The 20669-nt window shown below is 45.4% G+C and overlaps 1 protein-coding gene across 7 annotated transcripts in view; it reads left to right on the forward strand.

The window, feature by feature from the left end:
* TEP1 (telomerase associated protein 1) overlaps positions 1 to 20669 on the forward strand; it is a 67080-nt gene that overhangs the window by 18476 nt on the left and 27935 nt on the right. Inside the window, exons 1-12 of one of the 7 annotated variants that reach the window (XM_055289521.2) lie at positions 18 to 677; positions 5536 to 6036; positions 7510 to 7677; positions 8330 to 8464; positions 9138 to 9299; positions 10034 to 10195; positions 10471 to 10542; positions 12331 to 12455; positions 12771 to 12928; positions 17155 to 17264; positions 17936 to 18026; positions 18258 to 18435. In XM_055289521.2, the coding sequence (XP_055145496.1) occupies positions 5560 to 6036; positions 7510 to 7677; positions 8330 to 8464; positions 9138 to 9299; positions 10034 to 10195; positions 10471 to 10542; positions 12331 to 12455; positions 12771 to 12928; positions 17155 to 17264; positions 17936 to 18026; positions 18258 to 18435 (1838 nt within the window). In that variant the 5' untranslated portion in view covers positions 18 to 677; positions 5536 to 5559. Of the gene's footprint in view, positions 1 to 17; positions 678 to 2195; positions 2220 to 5535; positions 6037 to 7509; positions 7678 to 8329; positions 8465 to 9137; positions 9300 to 10033; positions 10196 to 10470; positions 10543 to 10883; positions 11230 to 12330; positions 12456 to 12770; positions 12929 to 17154; positions 17265 to 17935; positions 18027 to 18257; positions 18436 to 20669 lie in introns of those variants that run through there. The other 6 variants (XR_008659535.2, XM_055289515.2, XM_055289516.2 and 3 more) reach the window with 6 other exon arrangements.

Here is a 20669-nt window from a genome sequence, read left to right on the forward strand (position 1 = left end):
TCAGCATTAATCATTCAGGATGGCTCCAGATAGATTCTGTGTGATTTCTGATCAACAGGAGGGGAGGGACTTGCTCTCAGTTCAGCGAACTTTGATTGACTGATGTCTACACTTGGTTACAGGTGGTTGCTTTCCGCTTTCCATCTCCTTTTAAGGAGTTCCTTAAAGGAACTTTAGGATGAATTGAGTCTGACCGTCTTTGATACTAGGAAGGAGAGGTGTACAGATAGGCAGCGAACTTGCTAAAATCTTTTCCAGGAAACGGTGTTTGAAGAGTTAATGGGAGAAAAAAGGACGAAAATTAGCCAGAGGAGACGAATTTGGTAGAGGGGGAAGCCCTAGGGACGGGAGAAAATAGAACCAGAAAGGGAAAAAAAGAGAAACAATAACAAACTAAACTCGGGCCCCAGAAAAGGCTGCAGGGGTCCTGGGCATTCGCGTCGCCGGCCTGGCATGTCGTCTTGCCCGGCCCTCGGCTCGCCGCCCTTCCAGCAGCTGCTGCGCCCCGCCCGGGCCCGAGACTCTCCGCCCGCACTGTCTCTTCCCAGATCCGCATCCGGCTCCTCCCCCGGCTGCCACCCTTCCCACTAGCAGAATCCAGAGCGAAGTTTCTGCTTCCTGCTGCGGGAATCGGACGCCCCAGGTCAGGCACCCAGGGTCTCCAGCCCCAGTCTAAGGTAGGGTCCGAGCGCAGGCAGAACTTGCCCTGGCCCTGGGTCTAGGGCGCTGGGCTCTGAGGCTGAGAGCTGGGTGGGAAGGGCCTGGCGGGGCCGGTTAGGAACCACCCGAGACTCAGCTAGGGGTGCATCCACCCTGCTCCTCCCGGCGGCTCCGGGAAGGGGAGGGAGTGTATACTGCGTGAAAAGGGAGGTGAGAAAGGAGGAGGAAAAGGCTGAGGGAGAGGGAGGGACAGGAACAGAGACCACGTGAGAATCATCCCCTCTTACTTCCTTGCCCTGTGTGCCCATTGAAAGGGGACAGTGGCTGTCACCAACAAATGGTAGTATGAGAACCGTTTGTAATAAAAGAAACCCAGACTGTGCTTAAATGTGCTAGACTACCATACAGCCACTTGAAGAGTGAGGTGGAGGCCGGGCGCGGTGGTTCACGCCCGTAATCCCAGCACTTTGGGAGGCGGAGGTTGGGGATCACCTGAGGTCAGGAGTTTGAGACCAGCCTGGCCAACATGGTGAAAACCCTCTCTACTGAAAATACAAAAAATTAGCCGGGCATGGTGGTGGGCGCCTGTAATCCCAGTTACTCGGAAGGCTAAGGCAGGAGAATCGCTTGAACTGGGGAGGCAGAGATTTCAGTGAGGTGAACAACAGAGCCAGACTCCGCCTCAAAAAAAAAAAAAAAAAAAAGGAAAGAGTGAGGTGGGTATTAATGTGTTAACAAGGCAAGGTCTCTGAGATATACTAAGTGCAGAATATGATCCTGTTTGTGTAAAGCAAAAGCAGTGGTGATGGTGAAGGCGTGTATTTGTATATGCATAAAACTGTGAAACTGTTAGTATAAAACTGTTAGCAATGTTTACTTCCAGAGAAGGGAACTAGAGATGGAAGTGGGGACAGAACTTTAACTTTCCATTTGTGGTTCAGCTGAATCTCCTTTCAAAAACTCCAGGGTGCAAAAAAATAAAATGAGCAAAATAGTGAGACTGTCCTTTTAAGGATAGGACAGTCTCACTATGTTGCTCACATAAACTGTCCTTATTTTTCTGTTTATTTTTGGTTTGGGATCTCTTTAAAAAAAATATCTGAGTCAATTCTGAGTTTCCCCACTCCTTTCCTTGGGGGCTTATATAGGGCAACGACATGAGCAAAGTGTATAGGGCACAGAAGCCATCATTTTTTATGTGTTTGTCACACTGACGTCCAGTGAGATATTGTTGTCCTTTTTGGCCCTGGATTGTTAGTCATTCAGGTCTTCTTGGAAGTGTTCTGTACTCCTGTCCCTAACCTTTTTCACACTAAGTTTAGGTGGTTGACTTAACAATATTATTCCCAAAATATTTACATATGAATGAGAGATTAGCCTTTGTCCAAATAAAAAAGAAAATACATTCCTTTATTTTTTTTTTTAAATAGAGGTCTCACTATGTTGCCCAGGCTGGTCTTGAACTCCTGACCTCAACTGATCCTCCCACCTCAGCCTCCCAAACTGCTGGGATTACAGGTGTGAGCCACCACACCCGGCCGGAAAATAGGTTCCTGAAGGTATAATTCAAGCATTCTGTTAGGCAGAGGTTTCTAATTTGCAGTTTATGGAGATCCGGGGAGGTCCGTAAATGGGCTTCATAGACACTCTGAAAATTGAGCACAAAACAGTATATACTCTTTTTTTTTTTTTCTGTGAAAAAGCTCCATAGCTTTTACCAGATTCTCAAACGCCTCTGAATCCCACTGACCAGCAATTGTGGGAACAATGGTTAACAAGGCTAAAAGGGTCTCTCTCCTCAGGAACTTCATGGTCTATTGGGAAGAAAGACCAACAGGTGATATGCTCTATGATAGGGGAAGTATGGGTGTTGTGAAAACAAGGAGAAGGCCACCTAAACCACACTGGGGCTTGGTGTCAGCACGGGCTTTTTGGAGGAATTGATGATGAAACTGAAGCCTGTAGAGTGAGAGGAAAGTAGCATTTGGCCTTGTAAAGGAGGGATGGTGTTGGTAGAAGAAAGAGTGTTCCAGGGATCTGCCTGTGCAAAGGCCCATAGTCAAGAGATACCTTGGCAATTAAAAAGCTAAATAAAATTTGTATGATTGAAGCTTAGAGTGCTGACAGTTAGATTGGGGTGTTAGTGAGAGATGATGCTGGGAAGTGACCAGAAGTCAGGTTTTGTGTGTGATGCTGAGGATGCAGAGGGGAGCAAGACAAAGGAGCCCTTACCTTAAGGAGTTTTATTTCAGTAAAGAGAAACAATTAGGCTGGGTGCGGTGGCTCACGCCTGTAATCCTAGCACTTTGGGAGGCTCAGGTGGGTGGATCATGAGGTTGGGAGACCAAGACCATTCTGACCAACATGGTGAAACCCCGTCTCTACTACAAATACAAAAATTAGCTGGGTGTGGTGGCATGCACTTGTAATCCCAGCTACTTGGGAGGCTGAGGCAGGAGAATCACTTGAACCCGGGAAGTCGAGGTTGCAGTGAGCTGAGACTGTGCCACTGCACTCCAGCCTGGCAATAGAGTGAGACTCCGTCTCAAAAAACAAAAAGCAAAAAAAAAAAAAAAAAAACAAAGGAGAAACAATTAGCAAGTGGGCTAATAAGCAAACATGCTTTAAAAAAAAAAAAAAAAAAAAAGGAGTCGGCCAGGTGCAGTGGCTCACGCTTGTAATCCCAGCACTTTGGGAGGCTGAGGTGGGCGGATCACAAGGTCAGGAGTTCGAGACCAGCCTGGCCAACATAGTGAAACCCTGTCTCTACTAAAAGTACAAAAAAAAAAAAAATTAGCTGGGCATAGTGGCAGGCACCTGTAATTCCAGCTACTTGGGAGGCTGAGGCAGAATGGCTTGAACCCGGGAGGCAGAGGTTGCAGTGAGCCAAGATTGTGCCATTGCACTCCAGCCTGGGTGACAGAGCAAGACTTTGTCTCAAAAAAAAAAGGAGTCTCACTATGTAACTCAGGCTGGTTTTAAACTCCTGGGCTCAAGTGATCCTCCTGCCTCAGCCTTCGAGAGTCCCTGGGATTACAGGCTACTAGCAGGGAGGTCCTTTAGACAAATCTATATACAGTATGTCACCACATGGATTAAAGGGTTTCAACAAAGGTGGTGGCAGGAGGAATGGAGAGAATTGGATAGATTTGAGAGACACTGAGGGAGTAGAATCAATAGGATTTAGTAGTTTACTGGATAATAATAACAAATAATAATAGCTTCTATATTGAACACTCAGTGCCAGGCAATGCTCAAAGTGCCTAATATTTTTTTCCCATTTATTTCTATAACAACTCTGTGAGGTAAGCATTTTCCTTAATTTTATAAATGAGAAAACCCTAGAGACACAGAGAATTTAAGTATCTTATCCAACCAAGATTCCAAGGTAAAGGAGGATTCAAACTAAAGTCTGTCTCACTTCAAACTCCAGGAGGCAGAGGGGGCAAAGGAAGGGGAATGGATTTGGGGCAGAGATATGAGAAGGAGAAAGATGATACATTTAGGATCTGTGGAATTTGGAGCACCTTTGAGTCATCCAGTGGGGATGTCCAACAGGCAAATGGATAAGTGAATATGAAGCTCAGAAGGGAGATCTAGGTCCAGGAATAGGTCTGTGAGTCGCCAGCATAGAAATGTCATTTGGAGCCACATAGTGGATGAGACCACCCCAGGAAAGTATATACAAGGATTAGAATAGAACTGCAAGGAGCATTGATGTTAAGAAATGGCAGAGAAAGAATCCCTAAGAAGATCTAGCCAGAATAGTTTTAAGAAGAAAATCAGGACAGTAGCATCATGGAAAGCAAAGGAAGACAGAGTTTTAATGAGAGAGTAATCAACAATGTCATATTCTACTTGAGGGGTGAAATAAGATAAAGGCCAAGATGTATTTATTTATGGGAGTAACAAAAAGTTCCTTGGTTACCTAAGAGGACTTGTGGACTGGTGGGGACAGGATCCCATTTAGTTGGTTAAAGAGTGAATAGGAGGCAAGGAAGCTGAGGTGGTGAATATTGACAACTTGATTAAAGTACCTGTTTCTCCGGAGCTACAAACCCACAGTCCAGATTATATTGCGAGGCCTCTCTACTAAGTAGGGATCAAACTGATAGTCCTGCAGCGGGGGTCAGGGGGGTTGGGTCTCCTTTACCTTCTTATGAGAAGGCATGTCCCTTCCTCTCCAGCCATTCCTTTTTGTTTTTGTTTTTGTTTTTTTGAGACGGAGTCTCGCTCTGTCGCCCAGGCTGGAGTGCAGTGTCGCGATCTCGGCTCGCTGCAAGCTCCGCCTCCCGAGTTCACGCCATTCTCCTGCCTCAGCCTCTCCGAGTAGCTGGGACTACAGGCGCCCGCCACCGCGCCCGGCTAATTTTTTGTATTTGTAGTAGAGACGGGGTTTCACCGTGGTCTCGATCTGACCTCGTGATCCGCCCGCCTTGGCCTCCCAAAGTGCTGGGATTACAAGCGTGAGCCACCGCTCCCGGCCTGTTTTTTTTTTTTTTTTTAAGAAATATTTTTTATTTTTTTTAAACTTTCTAGAGATGAGGTTTCACCGTGTTGCCCAGGCTTGCCTCAAACTCTTGGGCTCAAGCAATCCTCTTGCCTCAGCTCCCAAAGTGTTGGGATTACAGGCATGAGCCACTGCACCTGGCCTTTTCTTAATTTCTCTGCTCTTAAGCCTCTGCGTTACCTTTTCCCTATCCCTCTGTCTTAGAATATTCTTTGGATGAACCCAGTCCTGGGAAAAACAACATTGGTTGTTTTCTACCCACAAATCATTGGCATTATCAGGAGGGCTGTGGGGAAGATATGCTGTCATGCAAATACACGCTCAGTGCAGCCAGGTGTTCATCTCCTGCCTTTCTCTCCTTCTAGGCACATACAAGCTGAGTTTCAGCCATGGAAAAACTCCATGGGCATGTGTCTGCCCATCCAGACATCCTCTCTTTGGAGAACCGGTGCCTGGCTAAGCTCCCTGACTTACAGCCCATGGAGAAACTACATCAGCATGTATCTACCCACTCAGATATCCTCTCCTTGAAGAACCAGTGCCTAGCCACGCTTCCTGACCTGAAGACCAGGGAAAAACCACATGGATATGTGTCTGCCCACCCAGACATCCTCTCCTTGGAGAACCGGTGCCTGGCCACCCTCCCTAGTCTGAAGAGCACTGTGTCTGCCAGCCCCTTGTTCCAGAGTCTACAGATATCTCACATGACGCAAGCTGATTTGTACCGTGTGAACAACAGCAATTGCCTGCTCTCTGAGCCTCCAAGTTGGAGGGCTCAGCATTTCTCTAAGGGACTAGACCTTTCAACCTGCCCTATAGCCCTGAAATCCATCTCTGCCACAGAGACAGCTCAGGAAGCAACTTTGGTAATAGCTCCAGGCACTCATCTTGACCCCAGCCATGTCTGTTGTATGCTGTTGTCTCTAGCTTTCAGTGTCTCAGTTTCTCTCTGTGCTGCCTGTGTCTGGCTATCTTCTCTCCTCAGAGCCTCTCCGAAGGTGCCCTTTGATGCAGGACCATCTTCACTGGCATCGTTACTTTTATTGCCTCTCTACTTTGGAGATTTTGTGCAATAGATCAAAAACAATTCCTGTCCTGGTTGGGTGTGGTGGCTCATGCCTGTAATCCCAGCACTTTGGGAGGCCAAGGCGGGTGGATCACTTGAGTTCAGGAGTTCGATACCAGCCTGGGCAACATGATGAAACCCCATCTCTACTAAAAATACAAAAATTAGCCGGGTGTGGTGGCACGCACCTGTAATCCCAGCTACTTGGGAGGCTGAGGCACGAGAATTGCTTAAACTGGGAGGCGAGATTGCATCACTGCACTCCAGCCTGGGCAACAGAGAGAGACTGTGTCTCAAAAAAATGAAAGCCCAAAAGACCACAATAAAAAACAGTCCCTGTCCTTAGGAAGCCTCTGCTCAGAAGAGCCAGCTTAATGTTACTATAGCAGAGTCAGTTAGGTGCTTTTGAGATCAGGCATGAGATACGTCTGCTAATTAATTTTCCAACAGCCCTATCAGGGCTTATACCAGAGATCACTTAATTGTCTGTGCATGTGCAAATACATGTCCACTTTTACCCATCTACATGCCTACATTTAGTATACAGTTCAGAATCACTAGACAGACACACATTGTTTCTGTATATACTTGTGTTTCGGGTTGAGGGACAAGGCTAATCTGAACCCTCTTCTGTCTCTGCCAATTACAAACTATGCAACCTTGGGCAACCTCTTAACCCTTTAGAGCTTTAATTTCCTCACCTTTAAAATGAATTTAATGAAAATCTACTTCACAGGGTTGTTATCAGGATTACAACTGCTGCCGTCTTACACTGATTTAGGGCTTTGCGTTTTGCAAAGAGTCATACATACATATATCACTCCATTTAATTTCCCAGTGGTCCTATTAGATACGTGGTAGTGAATGAGAGAAAGCTGAGGTTCAGAGAGGTTAAGCAGCCCATGGCTGCTGGGGGATTAATATGAGGCTTTGCCCTTTTTCTTCTGACCCCCAAAACATCTTACTAATATCCTAAAAGGTGTGTGAAGAGCCCCATGCTCCCAGGTTGTGACATCAATGAAGAGATGAAAGCAGGGGCAGATCGTGAAGCATGTGGGTGAAGGCTCCGAAGGTTGAGTAGAGCAAGGTGGTGTGTGAGAGCAGTAAGTCAGACAGGACACATCAGTGCTGGTGTGTGAAGGGAGAGGAGATTAGAGGTGCTATTAATGAAGATGTAGACTTTTCCCATGGTCTGGTGCTGCCTTCAGACTCATCTGGGTTTGAGGAGCTGTGGATACATGCTGTGATTCATAACTGCCACTACTATCCCCAGGGTCATTGGTTTGATTCAGAAGAGAAGAAAAGGGCAGAGACCCAAATGCCTTCTTATAGTCTGAGCTTGGGAGAGGAGGAGGAGGTGGAGGATCTGGCCGTGAAGCTCACCTCTGGAGACTCTGAATCTCATCCAGAGCCTGCTGACCATGTCCTTCAGGAAAAGAAGGTAAAAGTTCAAGAGTTGGGGAAAGGTTAATGGTGTGGAGGGGAGGTTGGCGGTGGAGTACTTGAACCAGGTCCCCTCCCCAGTTGGAAGGGGAAGATAGGGATACAACCTGGCTCTTATTTCTCACTTCCTAATCCCCTTTTCTTTTTTCTTTTATTTTCCTTTTCTTTTTTTCTTTCCTTTCTCTCTTTTCTTTCTTTTCTTTTTCTTTTTTTTTTTTTTTTTTTGAGATGGAGTCTCACTCTGTCGCCTAGGTTGGAGTGCAATGGCATAATCCCAGCTCATTGCAACCTCTGCCTCTGGAGTTCGTTATTCTCCTGCCTCAGCTTCCTGAGTAGCTGGAATTACAGGCATGCACTGCCATGCCTGGCTAATTTTTGTATCTTCAGTAGAGACGGGACTTCGCCCTGTTGGCCAGGCTGCTCTTGAACTCCTGACCTCAGGTGGTCTGCCCGCCTCAGTCTCCCAGAGTGCCGGGATTACAGATGTGAGCCACCATGCCTGGCGCTAATCCCCTTGTGTGAGTTCTCAATTGGACTCCACATCTCGAGTCCATTCTCTCTGTCTTTGACTTTGTAAGTTAGTCTGCATGGATGTTCAGTTGGTCCTTGTTACCTCTCTTCTCATATCTTCCCTCTTTCTCAATTCCCAGATGGCTCTACTGAGCTTGCTGTGCTCTACTCTGGTCTCAGAAGTAAACACGAACGATGCATCTGACCCCACCCTGGCTGCCATTTTTGAAATCTGTCGTGAACTTGCCCTCCTGGAGCCTGAGTTTATCCTTAAGGTATTGAGGTGTGAAGGAAGGGATGGGGGCGTGAAGCTGGTAGACGGGGGTGTGGTTATGGTGTGTGGCAGGGTGGTGACTAGCCTCATGTTGGGGGTGGGAGGAGCTTCTCTTAGGAAGAATTTCTGGGTGAGTCTGAGGCCTAGTCCCTGTGGTCCAGTGAAGAGTGGGGGAAAGAGTATACTAGGCTTGGTTTGTTTAGTAAGTACCCATTCTGTCAAGGAGCTTATAGTATTGTTAGGGAAGCAAAATACTTTTCCAAATATCATACAAATACAGCTGGAATATTAGACAGTGAACATTTCTGAAGCAGAGAAGAGCGTGGTGGGAAATAGCTTCTATGATGCTTTGGAGAATGGCGGGTTTAATAAATGATTTGAACCCTGAGTAAATTTTTGATAGCTATTGATGCAGGAGGTCTTCCAAAGAAGGAAAAGGCCTGGTTGACTTACAAGGCAGTCAGTAGACTCAGAAGAAGATATGCTGGAAAGGTGGGTAAGGGATAGAGTATGGAGGACTTAGAATGCCAAGTCAGGTGGCCTTCGTATTTTGTGGACAATGTGGAGGGCTCAGGAAAGGTTTTATACAGGCACACTCAATCAGCAAGTGAGTTCAGGGCAGAAAGCTACGGGAGGAGTGACTGAGATTCTAGTCCTCTCACCCTGTGTCCTAGGCATCTTTGTATGCCAGGCAGCAGCTGAACGTCCGGAATGTGGCCAATAAAATCTTGGCCATTGCTGCCTTCTTGCCGGCGTGTCGCCCCCACCTGCGACGATATTTCTGTGCCATTGTCCAGCTGCCTTCTGACTGGATCCAGGTGGCTGAGCTTTACCAGGTATGGAACTCATTTCCCTGAGCGTGGGCCTTCACTTCATTCCTTCTCTTATGCTCACTGCATCCTTGGAGAAAATTCTCAGGCAGTTTGGCTTCCCCTCAGCTTTCCTCAGCATTGGTGCCCAGACAGGACAGCTTCTCCCTCCACTAGGCTGGGTTGCCCAACATGGAGAATGTGATCGAGAAGGGCTGGTGGACCAAAGTTTGAGAAAAAAAAAAATGGTCTTATTCCGGACCTCATGCTTTTTTTTTTTTTTTTTTTTTTTGGCGACGGAGTTTCACTCTTGTCGCCCAGGCTGGAGTACAATGGCGTGATCTCGGCTCACTGCAACCTCCGCCTCCCAGGTTCAAGCGATTCTCCTTCCTCAGCCTCCCGAGTAGCTGGGATTACAGGCGTACACCACCACGCCTGGCTAATTTTTGTATTGTTAGCAGAGATGGGGTTTCACCATGATGGCCAGGCTGGTCTTGAACTCTTGACCTCAGGTGATCCTCTGGCCTTGGCCTTCCTAAGTGCTGGGATTACAGGCGTAAAGGTGAGCCACCCTGCCCAGCCAGGACCTCATGTTTCTAATGAAGAAATGAAAATCAGTACCACAGAAATTGTGATTTTGGGGCTAGGGCTGGGAACTTGCTCGCTATTCTGTGCTCTCATGTATCTCCATGAGTGGCCTCGTTTTGTTTTGGAGGATTGGTTTGGGTCTTGCTTCTAGTGGTCTCCTCTCTCTTTGACAGAGCCTGGCTGAGGGAGATAAGAATAAGCTGGTGCCCCTGCCCGCCTGTCTCCGTACTGCCATGACGGACAAATTTGCTCAGTTTGACGAGTACCAGCTGGCTAAGTACAACCCTCGGAAGCACCGGGCCAAGAGACGCCCCCGCCGGCCACCCTGCTCTCCAGTCAGTCACTGCCCCAGCCCTCGACCCACGCCGCTTTTCTCCAGGAAGGGCAGGATGAGGGAGCATGCTGATGCTGGGGAGTCCCACACCAGGAGCAAAGGGAGTCAGAGAAATGCAGGGGAGCTGGGTAGAGCTTGGGGGCATATGGTGCAGGGCAGGCTTCTTTTCTAGTTGACTTCCTTTTTGGTAGAGATGCACCTTCAGGGGTATTGACTGAGTCTCTTCAAGGACAGCCTCCATTTCCCTTTTTTAAACTGCTTCTCCTGTCCCTACAGAGGATGGAGCCTCCATTTTCTCGCAGACCTTTTCCAAGGTACATAGTGTTTCTTAGAGATGAGCAGAGAAAGGTGAGTCCCTTCTTCTGGGGTTGTATATGTGCATGTACAATCTTTTCTAGACTAATATTTAGGAACAAAATTCTATTAGGGTTAAAAATACTTTCTTCCTGGGGATTCTTGGCTGTGATTGTGGGTAAGGGTCTGAGAGCACTGGGAAAGGCATGTGGTTTTATTTTTTTTCACTTCGCTCTCCTTGGTATTGTATTTTTTTTTTTTTTTTTTTTTTTTGAGACAAAGTCATGCACTGTGGCCCAGGCTGGAGTGCTGCAGTGGTGCGGTCTTGACTCACTACAACCTCCACCTCCCAGGCTCAAGCGATTCTCCTGCCTCAGCCTCCTGAGTAACTGGGACTACAGGCGTGTGCCACCATGCCCGGCTAATTTTTGTATTATTAGTAGAGATGGGGTTTCACCATGTTGGCCAGGCTGGTCTCGAACTCCTGACCTCGTGATCCACCCGCCTTGACCTCCCAAAGTGCTGGGATTACAGATGTGAGCCACCACACCCAGCTGGTATTGTATTTTACTGCCAGGTGACATGTCAGTAAAGTTGGATAAGTGAGTTAAAAACATTATGAAATATTTACCTTTCACAGGAAGTTTTAAAAACAAACCAAACAAAATCTTTTTACTTTTGGACAAATAAGGTATTGTACTTAGCAGTTAAGAGCATAGAATCTGGATTCACATCACCCGGGTTTGAATCTCCCATCCACCCCTTACTGGCTATGAGACATTGGTCAAATGATTTAACCCCTCTTGCCTCAGTTTTCTCATGTATTAAACGGGAATAAAGCAGAACCTACATTGTTAGATTGTCATAAAGATTAAATAAGTTACTATATTTAAAGTATTTCTAACAATTTCTGGAAGTGAATAAGTGTTAGGTATCACTACCATCATCATTATTAAAACAGATGATTAGGAAAATATATATTAGCGTTATAAGAGAAAACACATTCTCAGTTGGTCAACTCGTCTTTTCTCTTCATCCTATTAATATATCCTAAATTTAGTTCTTCTACCATAGAAGATTCTGAAAGTTACCTACTTTTAGTTTTTATTTATTTATTTCTTTTTGAGACGAAGTCTTGCTCTGTAGCCCAGGCTGGAGTGCAGTGGTGCTGTCTTGGCTTACTGCAATCCCTACCTCCTGGGTTCAAGCAATTCTCCTGCCTCAGCCTCCCGAGTAGCTGGGAGTACAGACATGCGCCACCACGCCCAGCTAATTTTTTTGTAGTTTTAGTAGAGGCGGGGTTTCACCATGTTGGTCAGACTGGTCTCAAACTCCTGACCTCCTACTCCTCCCTCCCAAGTAGCTGGGATTCAAATGATCCACCTGCCTTGGCCTCCCAAAGTGTTAGGATTACAGGCGTGAGCCACCGTGCCCGGCCTACGTTTAGTTTTTAAACTCCTCGTAGCCAGCATTGTGCTCGTTTCTCTATTTATCTATTAAGAGTCTTAGTGATTTAAATCGGAGCTGATTTTCCCTTTCCCCTCCTCTACAAACAAAGCTGTCCTGTGTTCATTCTATCCCCACCTTGTTTCTCACAAGCCAGTCAACCCATGTTAACTGCTTGTGTGAATGAAACGGTGACCCCAAAGAGCTGTGCTGCTCACCATGGGAGCTCTTGTTGCCAGAGATTTGTACCCTCTATTCCTACTCCTTGGCCAAATCTATTTTGAAGAAAGAAATTACCACGTAGGGATAGGATGGTCTTAGAATCTGCTTTATTGAAGAAAGTTCCCATGGTCATGGATGAAAGGACCCCTGTGGGACTTGGGGATGTTTCCACAGTTTGAGAAGGCCCGTGATACAGTGTCAGAGAAAAAGAATCCTCCAAGGTTCACCCTGAAGAAGCTGGTTCAGCGACTGCACATCCACGAGCCTGCCCAGCACGTTCAAGCCCTGCTGGGTTACAGGTGAGGAGCTCCACCCTGAGCATGCATTCCATCTAAGTAATTCCTTAACTCTCCAACACCCATGGCCCCCATCCCAGTAGTTCTCAAACCCAGCAACATGACTTTAGGCAGACATGCCCCGTAGACATGACTGACTTTCCAATTGCTGACTTTCCTTTTCTGACTCACCTGTAAACATGACTCACCTTTCCTTCTCCGAGTTATTTTCAGGCCTATTTGGGCAGACATGCCCTGTAAACATGACTCACCTTTCCTTTTCTGAGTTATTTTCTTGCTGACTCTGAAATGATAGACCTCTTTCTTCCCTATCCTCAGATACCCCTCCAACCTACAGCTCTTTTCTCGAAGTCGCCTTCCTGGGCCTTGGGATTCTAGCAGAGCTGGGAAGAGGATGAAGCTGTCTAGGCCAGAGACCTGGGAGCGGGAGCTGAGCCTACGGGGGAACAAAGCGTCGGTCTGGGAAGAACTCATTGGTAGAGTGACCTTGACCATCACATTCCCTCCTTCTCTTCCCCATTTATGCCTCCACATTTTAGATCCTCAGTAGAAGGTCTCTGTGGAATGATGAAGTTATTATTTTGCCTGGTAGTTGTATTACTGAAAATGATTTGATTTATAAGGTCTGCCATTGACTACACCAAAGTAAACAGTGGTACCTGCTTTGAGTAATGTTGGCATCATAGATCATTATACCAGATGTAGTTAGGTGATGCACAAGATTTTATCAACATATGACAAAAGTACCTTCTCTCTCATTGTGCTTGTATCAATATCTCTGTAACTCATTCCAAAAAAGGTAGGACTGGCACATGGCATATTGGAATCTGTACAGAACCTCATGTTGTATTTAGGACATGGAAGTTTTAGGTAATTTGCCCACACTGATACAGAAAAACAGAATTCAAATAGGGGAGGACCAAGTTATCTTCAATTTTCTCTCTCTCTGGTTTTTTTTTTTTTTTTTTTTTTTTTGGTCTACTTTTAACTATAGCAGGCTCTTTCTTTCATTTTTTACTTTATAAAATTTTTACTTCTTTTTTTTTTAATTTTAGAGACAAGGTCTTTCTAATGTTGCCCAGGCCGGTCTCAAACTCATGGCCTCAAGCAATTCTCCTACCTTGGCCTCCCAAAGTGCTGGAACTATAGTCGTGAGCCACTGCACCCACACACACACCCCCACACACAAACACACATACACACACACACCTGCCTCCAATTGACAGCCTCTTCCCTGATAGTTGAAACCACTTGGGGTGGAGTAGAATAAAGGGGCCTGGATAGAAGCCAGTATATGTAGATAATTCTTTTTTTTTTTTTGAGACAGAGTTTTGCTCTTTTTGCCCAGGCTAGAATGCAACAGCGCAATCTTGGCTGACTGCAACTTCTGCCTCCTGCCTCAGTCTCCCGAGTAGCTGGGATTACAGGTGCACGCCACCATGCCCAGCTAATTTTGTGTTTTTAGTAGAGATGGGTTTCACCATGTTGGCTGGTCTTGAAGTCCTGACCTCCAGTAATCCACCCGCCTCAGCCTCCCAAAGTGCTGGGATTGTAGGCGTGACGCCTGGCCATATGAAGATAATTCGATATGCACCCATCTCCACTTCCTCCCTCTGGTTGAGAACCATTGTCCCTGAAATTGTAAGGACATGTAAATTTATTCTTTTAATGTCATTTATCCTGGTTGAGGCAAATGCCCATAGTCTAATCCCATGGTGGCTAGAGTTTCTTTTTTTTAATCATATACTACAAAAACAATTTTTAGGATATACGAGAATATATGTATATGTACCTTTTTTTTTTTTAGAAACAGGGCCTCACTTTGTTGCCAAGGCCGGTCTCTAATTGCTTGGATTACAGATGTAAGCCACTATGCCCAGCCAAAAATAAATATAAATAAATAAAAGGAAATATAAAAAAGATATAAGTATAAAATATAAGATAAAATGTAATTGGGTATACAGAACCCTTTTTGGAGGCCACAGATCTCATTAATAACTCGTTAACATTTTTTTGGAATGAAATTAGTGAATTTTGCAATCTGAAGGATAAATGTCCAGTTTATTTTCTAATATCACCAGTATGATGTTGGACTTAATTTCTTATCAAAAATGATCTAGAAAACCTTTTATACATAGTAACAGTTGAAAAAACTTGAGTCAACAATGGATGCACTAGTTCATTTACAGTACATATACAACCTAATTGTTCCGTACAGTTTGTGAATCAGAATTATGACTGGAGGCCAGGCACCGTGGCTCACGCCTGTAATCCCAGCGCTTTGGGAGGCTGGGGTGGGCAAATCACTTGAGCTCAGGAGTTTGAGACCAGCCAGAGCAACATGATGAAACCCCGTCTCTACCAAAAATACAAAAATTAGCTGGGCATGGTGGTTGATGTCTGTGGTCCCAGCTGCTTGGGAGGTTGAGGCAGGAGGATTGCTTGAGCCTGGGAAGTGGAGGCTGCAGTGAGCCAAGATTGTGCCACTGGGTGACAGAGACAGACTCCATCTCAAAAATAAAAAATAAAAAAAAATTATGACCCAAGACTTCCAGAGGGCTGAAAGCTTCCAGCTATAATTCAAATGAGACTTACATCCCCTTTACAAAGGGAGCACCATTTACCTGATGAAGCTGCTGATGGTGTGGGCTGGTGCACAAGGCATGGTGAGGGACTGACAGGCCTGGCCTCTAAAGTGGTTCGAATGCACCTCTGTCCAGGAAAAGAAAATCACACCTCCTATTTATGTTTACTTTTATCTAAAAGAAAAGAATTTTTCCAATATTTACCATGCAGATTGAACCCACATAGTCACTCAATCCATATGATACAGTGTTATTTGTTATGTGTAATAGTTGAGGTTTTCTGAGCATCCACAATCTGAGGGCATTAATGGCACCCCTTCACTCTTTTTTTTTTTTAATTTTGGTTTCTACATAATTTGACTTATAGCAATTTATCTTTCAATTGTAGATGGAATTGGAATTATATTATTCAGTATTAACCGAATTAACCCTCTAAAATTGATATAAACCTTTTTTTTTTTTTTGGGCGGAGTCTCACTTTGATACCCAGGCTGGAGTGCAATGGCGTGACCTCGGCTCACTGCAACCTCCGCCTCCCAGGTTCAAGTGATTCTCCTGCCTCAGCCTCCTGAGTAGCTGAGATTACAGGTGCCCGCCACCACGCCCGGCCAATTTTTGTATTTTTAGTAGAGACGGGGTTTCACCGTGTTAGCCAGGATTGTCTTGATCTCCTGACCTCATGATCTGCCTGCCTTGGCCTCCCAAAGTGTTGGGATTACAGGCGTGAGCCACTGCGCCCGCCCTAAAATTGATATAAACCTTAAAAATATTATTATTAAGAAACTATGGGCTGGGCATGGTGGCTCACACCTGTAATCCCAGCACTTTGGGAGGCCGAGGCGGGCAGATCACTGGAGATCGGGAGTTCGAGACCAGCCTGGCCAACATGGTGAAACCCCGTCTCTACTAAAAATACAAAAATTAGCCGGGCATGGTGGTGAGCATCTGTAATCCCAGCTACTTGGAGGCTGAGGCAGGAGAATTGCTTGAATCCAGGAGGTAGAGGTTGCAGTGAGCTGAGATCGCACCACCACACTCTAGCCTGGGCGACAGAGTGAGACTCCGTCTCAAAAAAAAAAAAAGAAACTATGGCTTGAAGATAATATTAATAACACAGGGACAAGGGAACAATAAGAAAGTGACAGAGGTCAGAGGTGAAATTCTATCTCCAGCGCAAATCTTTTTCACCTATATTTAAGCAAAAAAAGTAATGACTAATCAAATATAAGAAATTGGGTAAGAAGCTTACAAATTATGAAGACTATTTTGAATATGGATTTACATACATTCATCATTATAAATGGTGAACTTTTTTTTTTTTTTTTGAGACAGAATCTTGCTTTGTCACCCGGGCTGGAGTGCAGTGGCATGATCTTGGTTCACTGCAACCTTTGCCTTTTGCTTTCAAGCGATTCTCCTTACTCAGCCTTCCGAGTGGCTGGGATTAGAGGCACCCGACACCACGCCTGGCTAATTTTTGTATTTTTGTGGAGACGGGGTTTCATAAATGGTGAACCTTCTTTTATATAGATATTGTGCCTTGAAATATTAACTAATGAATGTACTACATTATGTTAGTATGTACTTCATAAGTCAACTTATACTATGAAATTTATCATTTGGACATCTAAAAAGTTTAGAAACCTTTGCTCTAGACTAGATAATACATTTTGCCAGTTGAACCCAATCTTAGGGCTAGAGCCAACAGATTAAGTGGTAACATAAGTTGTTTATTGAAACAGCCATCCCATAAACAGTGTTGCATAAATTTTGTTCCAAACTTCAGGCCAATCCTGTTTTTAATCTTTCCAAGCCTTTAAAACATTTTGAATAGGGTGGATTGTATGTGAATTCCTCACTTCCTCTATCTTGGACTTTTCTACATGGCTGGTTTCTGAACTTCTTGCTCTGGTCTCTGACCTCTCTCTAATCATCCCTCATTTGCTTTTTTTTTTGAGACAGTCTTGCTATGTTGCCCAGGCTGGACTCCAATTCCAGGGTCCTGGGCTCAAGTGATCCTTGTGTCTCAGCCTCCTTGGTAGCTGAGATTATAGGTGACTGCCACTGTGCCTGGCCTCCTCATTTGTTTTTCTCACTCTATGCCCCACATTCCACAGAAAATGGGAAGCTTCCCTTCATGGCCATGCTTCGGAACCTGTGCAACCTGCTGCGGGTTGGAATCAGTGCCCGCCACCATGAGCTCATTCCCCAGAGACTCCAGCATGCGGTATGTGTGAGGGGCTGGCAGCCATGGGGCCCAGCAACTAGATGTGCATGTGGAGAGGCCACTGCTGCTTTGGAGGCCAGGCTTTTTCAGGTGGCAGAGGCAGGTACGGCCACCAAGCTATTTCCATGTGGGCTGTAAGTAGGTCTGGAAATACAGATAGGTTGAGGGAGATAAGTTTGGGGGTTCAGTAAATCCTTTGAGAAGGTATAGTAGAGTATAAGAACTTTCATTTAAATTTTCTGAGCTCAGTGACTTACCAGGAAGAGACACTTCTGTGATGTAACTGATTTCAGAAGGAGTCTTTGTTTTTTATTTATAGAGATGGGGTTTTACCATGTTGGCAAGGTTGGTCTCGAACTCTTGAGCCCAGGCAGTCCACCTGCCTCAGGCTCCCAAAGTGCTGGGATTACAGGCGTGAGCCACCACACCCTGCCCAGAGGGAGTCTTAAAAGAAACAGGGCTCCTTCTTTTACTTTCTCCTCTTTCGTTACCTTTTCTCACATCCTAAAATGATGACTTCTTTCTTTCTTCTTATTACCCCTTTTCTGTATCTCTTGTCTAAGTTCATTTTGTCCTTCTGTACCTTCCCACAAAGCTAATAGAGAAGACCCTTGAAGCCCCCCATACTCCCGGCTCCTGTGCTCATGACCCCTCCCTCCCTTGCTTTCTAGAAGTCGGTGATCCACAGTCGGCAGTTTCCATTCAGATTTCTTAATGCCCATGATTCCATTGATGCTCTTGAGGCTCAACTCAGAAATCAAGGTATTCTCCACCTTCTTCCAACTCCCGTTTGCCTCCCATATCTGACAATAAATGAAGCAGCAGCACCAATATTTTCAGCCTCTTGCCTTGCAGTCTCAGGGTGTGTCGGGGTGGGGGGCAGAGGTCAGACACTTGCCAGTCCCAAGGGTTGGGGCTCAGGTCACATGACTGGTAGGAAAAGATGAGGGAATAGAAGCTGCCTAACTCAGAAATTTACCTGTCATCATACAGCATTGCCCTTTCCTTCGAATATAACACTGATGAGGCGGATACTAACTAGAAATGACAAGAACCGTCCCAGGCGGAGGTTTCTTTGCCACCTAAGCCGTCAGCAGCTTCGGACAGCAATGAGGATACCTGTGTTGTATGAGCAGCTCAAGAGGGAGAAGCTGAGAGTTCACAAGGCCAGGTATGTATGCCCTGTCTGGGAGCCAAGGGTGGGCAATCGGGGCTACCTGGCACAGGTTGGAAGTCATCTGGGAAGCCCAACTGTTTTTCTGTAAAGGTTTGCTTGTCAGTCATCGCAGTGGCTCAGAACTGCCTGGTTTCTTGCACAGCACACCTTGTCTTTAACATTGTCCTAGAGAGAGATCATGAAACAAAGTCTACTCCTGGACCTCCACGCTATTGTCTGTGATTGTTTTATTGGTTTATGTGGATTCCTTTCTTTTAGTTATGCTGATGTAGGGTGGTGTATTCTGGTGTCCTCTCTGCTTCCGCTCCGATTCATGGTTTTCTTTCTTTGTCTTTTCTGTGACATTTTTTTTTCTTTTTGTTTCTATCTCTTTCTGTATTTTTTGACCCGTTCATCCTTTTTGTTTTTGTTGTGTGTGTGTGAGTGTGCGTGTGTATATTTTGAAATACACACAAATATAGTCACCATCAGCAGGCTCAAAGACAGATGTACCATCTGTTTTGTAGGCTTGATGAAGTCTCAGCTGTCTTCTTTTTAAGTGGTTCATCAGTATCTTACACTTATTTTTACTCAAAACAAACACAGGACTCACTTAACTTTCTAGAGGGCTCAGTAACTAGGAATCTCCTGAATCAGTAGCTGAACAGAGGGCCATTTAAGAATCAAGCCCGGCCGGGTGTGGTGGCTCACGCCTGTAATCCCAGCACTTTGGGAGGCCGAGGCAGGTGGATCACGAGGCAGGCGAATCATGAGGTCAGGAGTTTGAGACTAGCCTGGCCAACATGGTGAAACCCCCCGTCTACTAAAAATACAAAAATTAGCCGGGTGTGGTGGTGGGTGCCTGTAATCCCAGCTACTTGGGAGACTGAGGCAGGAGAATCACTTGAACCCGGGAGGCGGATGTTGCTGTGAGCCGAGATCGTGCCACTGCACTGCAGCCTGGGCAACAAGAGTGAGACTCTGTCTCCAAAAAAAAAACAGCCCAAGAGGCCAGTCCAAATGGTATTCATGTACTGACCAATGTAGGCACTAGCCACATGTGGCTATTTAGCAGTTGAAATATGCTAGTGAAGTCTGAGTTGAGACATGCTAGGTTTTGAAGGCAGTCTGAAAAAAGAGTGTGAAATATTCATAATTTTTGTATTAATTACAGGCTGACATGAAAATGTTTTCATATATTGGGTTAAATAAAATGCAGTATTAAATTAATTTTAGCCAGGTGCAGGTGCTTGCACTTGTAGTCCCACCTACTTGGGAGGCTGAGGTGCTGGGATCTCTTGAACTCAGGAATTTGAGGCTGCAGTGAGCTATGCTCATGCCACTGCACAGACTAGGCAACAGAGGAAGACCTTGTCCCTTTTTTTTTTTTTTTTGAAACAGGATTTTATTCCCATCACTCAGGCTGGAGTGCAGTGGCACAATCCCAGCTCACTGCAACCTCTACCTCTTGGGCTCAAGTGATTCTCCTGCCTCAGCCTCCCAAATAGCTGGGATTATAGGCACACACCACTGCACCCAGCTATTTTTTGTATTTTTTGTAGAGTTAGGGCTTCACCATGTTCCCCAGGCTGGTTTCAAACCCCTGAGCTCAAGCGATCCAACCACCTTGGCCTCCCAAACCAAAGTGCTGAGATTATAGGCACGAGCCAAGGACCCTGGCTCCTTTTTTTTTGTTTTATTGAGACAAAGTCCTGCTTCGTCACCCAGGCTGATGTGATCTCAGCTCACTGCAACTTCTGCCTCCCCTGTTCAAGTGATTCTCGTGCCTCAGACTCCCAAGTAGCTGGGATTACAGGCGCATGCCACCACACCCCACTGATTTTTGTATTTTTAGTAGAGACAGGGTTTCACCATGTTGGCCAGGCTGCTCTCAAACTCCCGACCTCAAGTGATCCATCTACCTCGGCCTCCCAAAGTACTGGGATTACAGGCGTGAGCCACCATGCCTGTCTTGTCTCTTAAAGAAAAGAAAAATTAATTTCACCGATTTATTTTTACTGTTTAAAATGTGACTATTAGAAAATTATATGTGTATAATTTAAGTTTAATTTGATTTACTTGTAATTGAATTCTATTGGATAGTGCTGGGAAGACTACTGATTTTGCTAGATTAAAACATTAGTATAAAAAACTTTAAATATGCACACAAGTAATAAAAATATAATAGACTTCCATAAAACTGTTTGTCAGATTCAGTGATTATCTAGATTTTATTACATTTTCTTTTT

The sequence above is a fragment of the Symphalangus syndactylus genome, chromosome 8 (assembly GCF_028878055.3).
Source record: "Symphalangus syndactylus isolate Jambi chromosome 8, NHGRI_mSymSyn1-v2.1_pri, whole genome shotgun sequence".
NCBI classification, from domain to species: Eukaryota; Metazoa; Chordata; class Mammalia; order Primates; family Hylobatidae; genus Symphalangus; species Symphalangus syndactylus.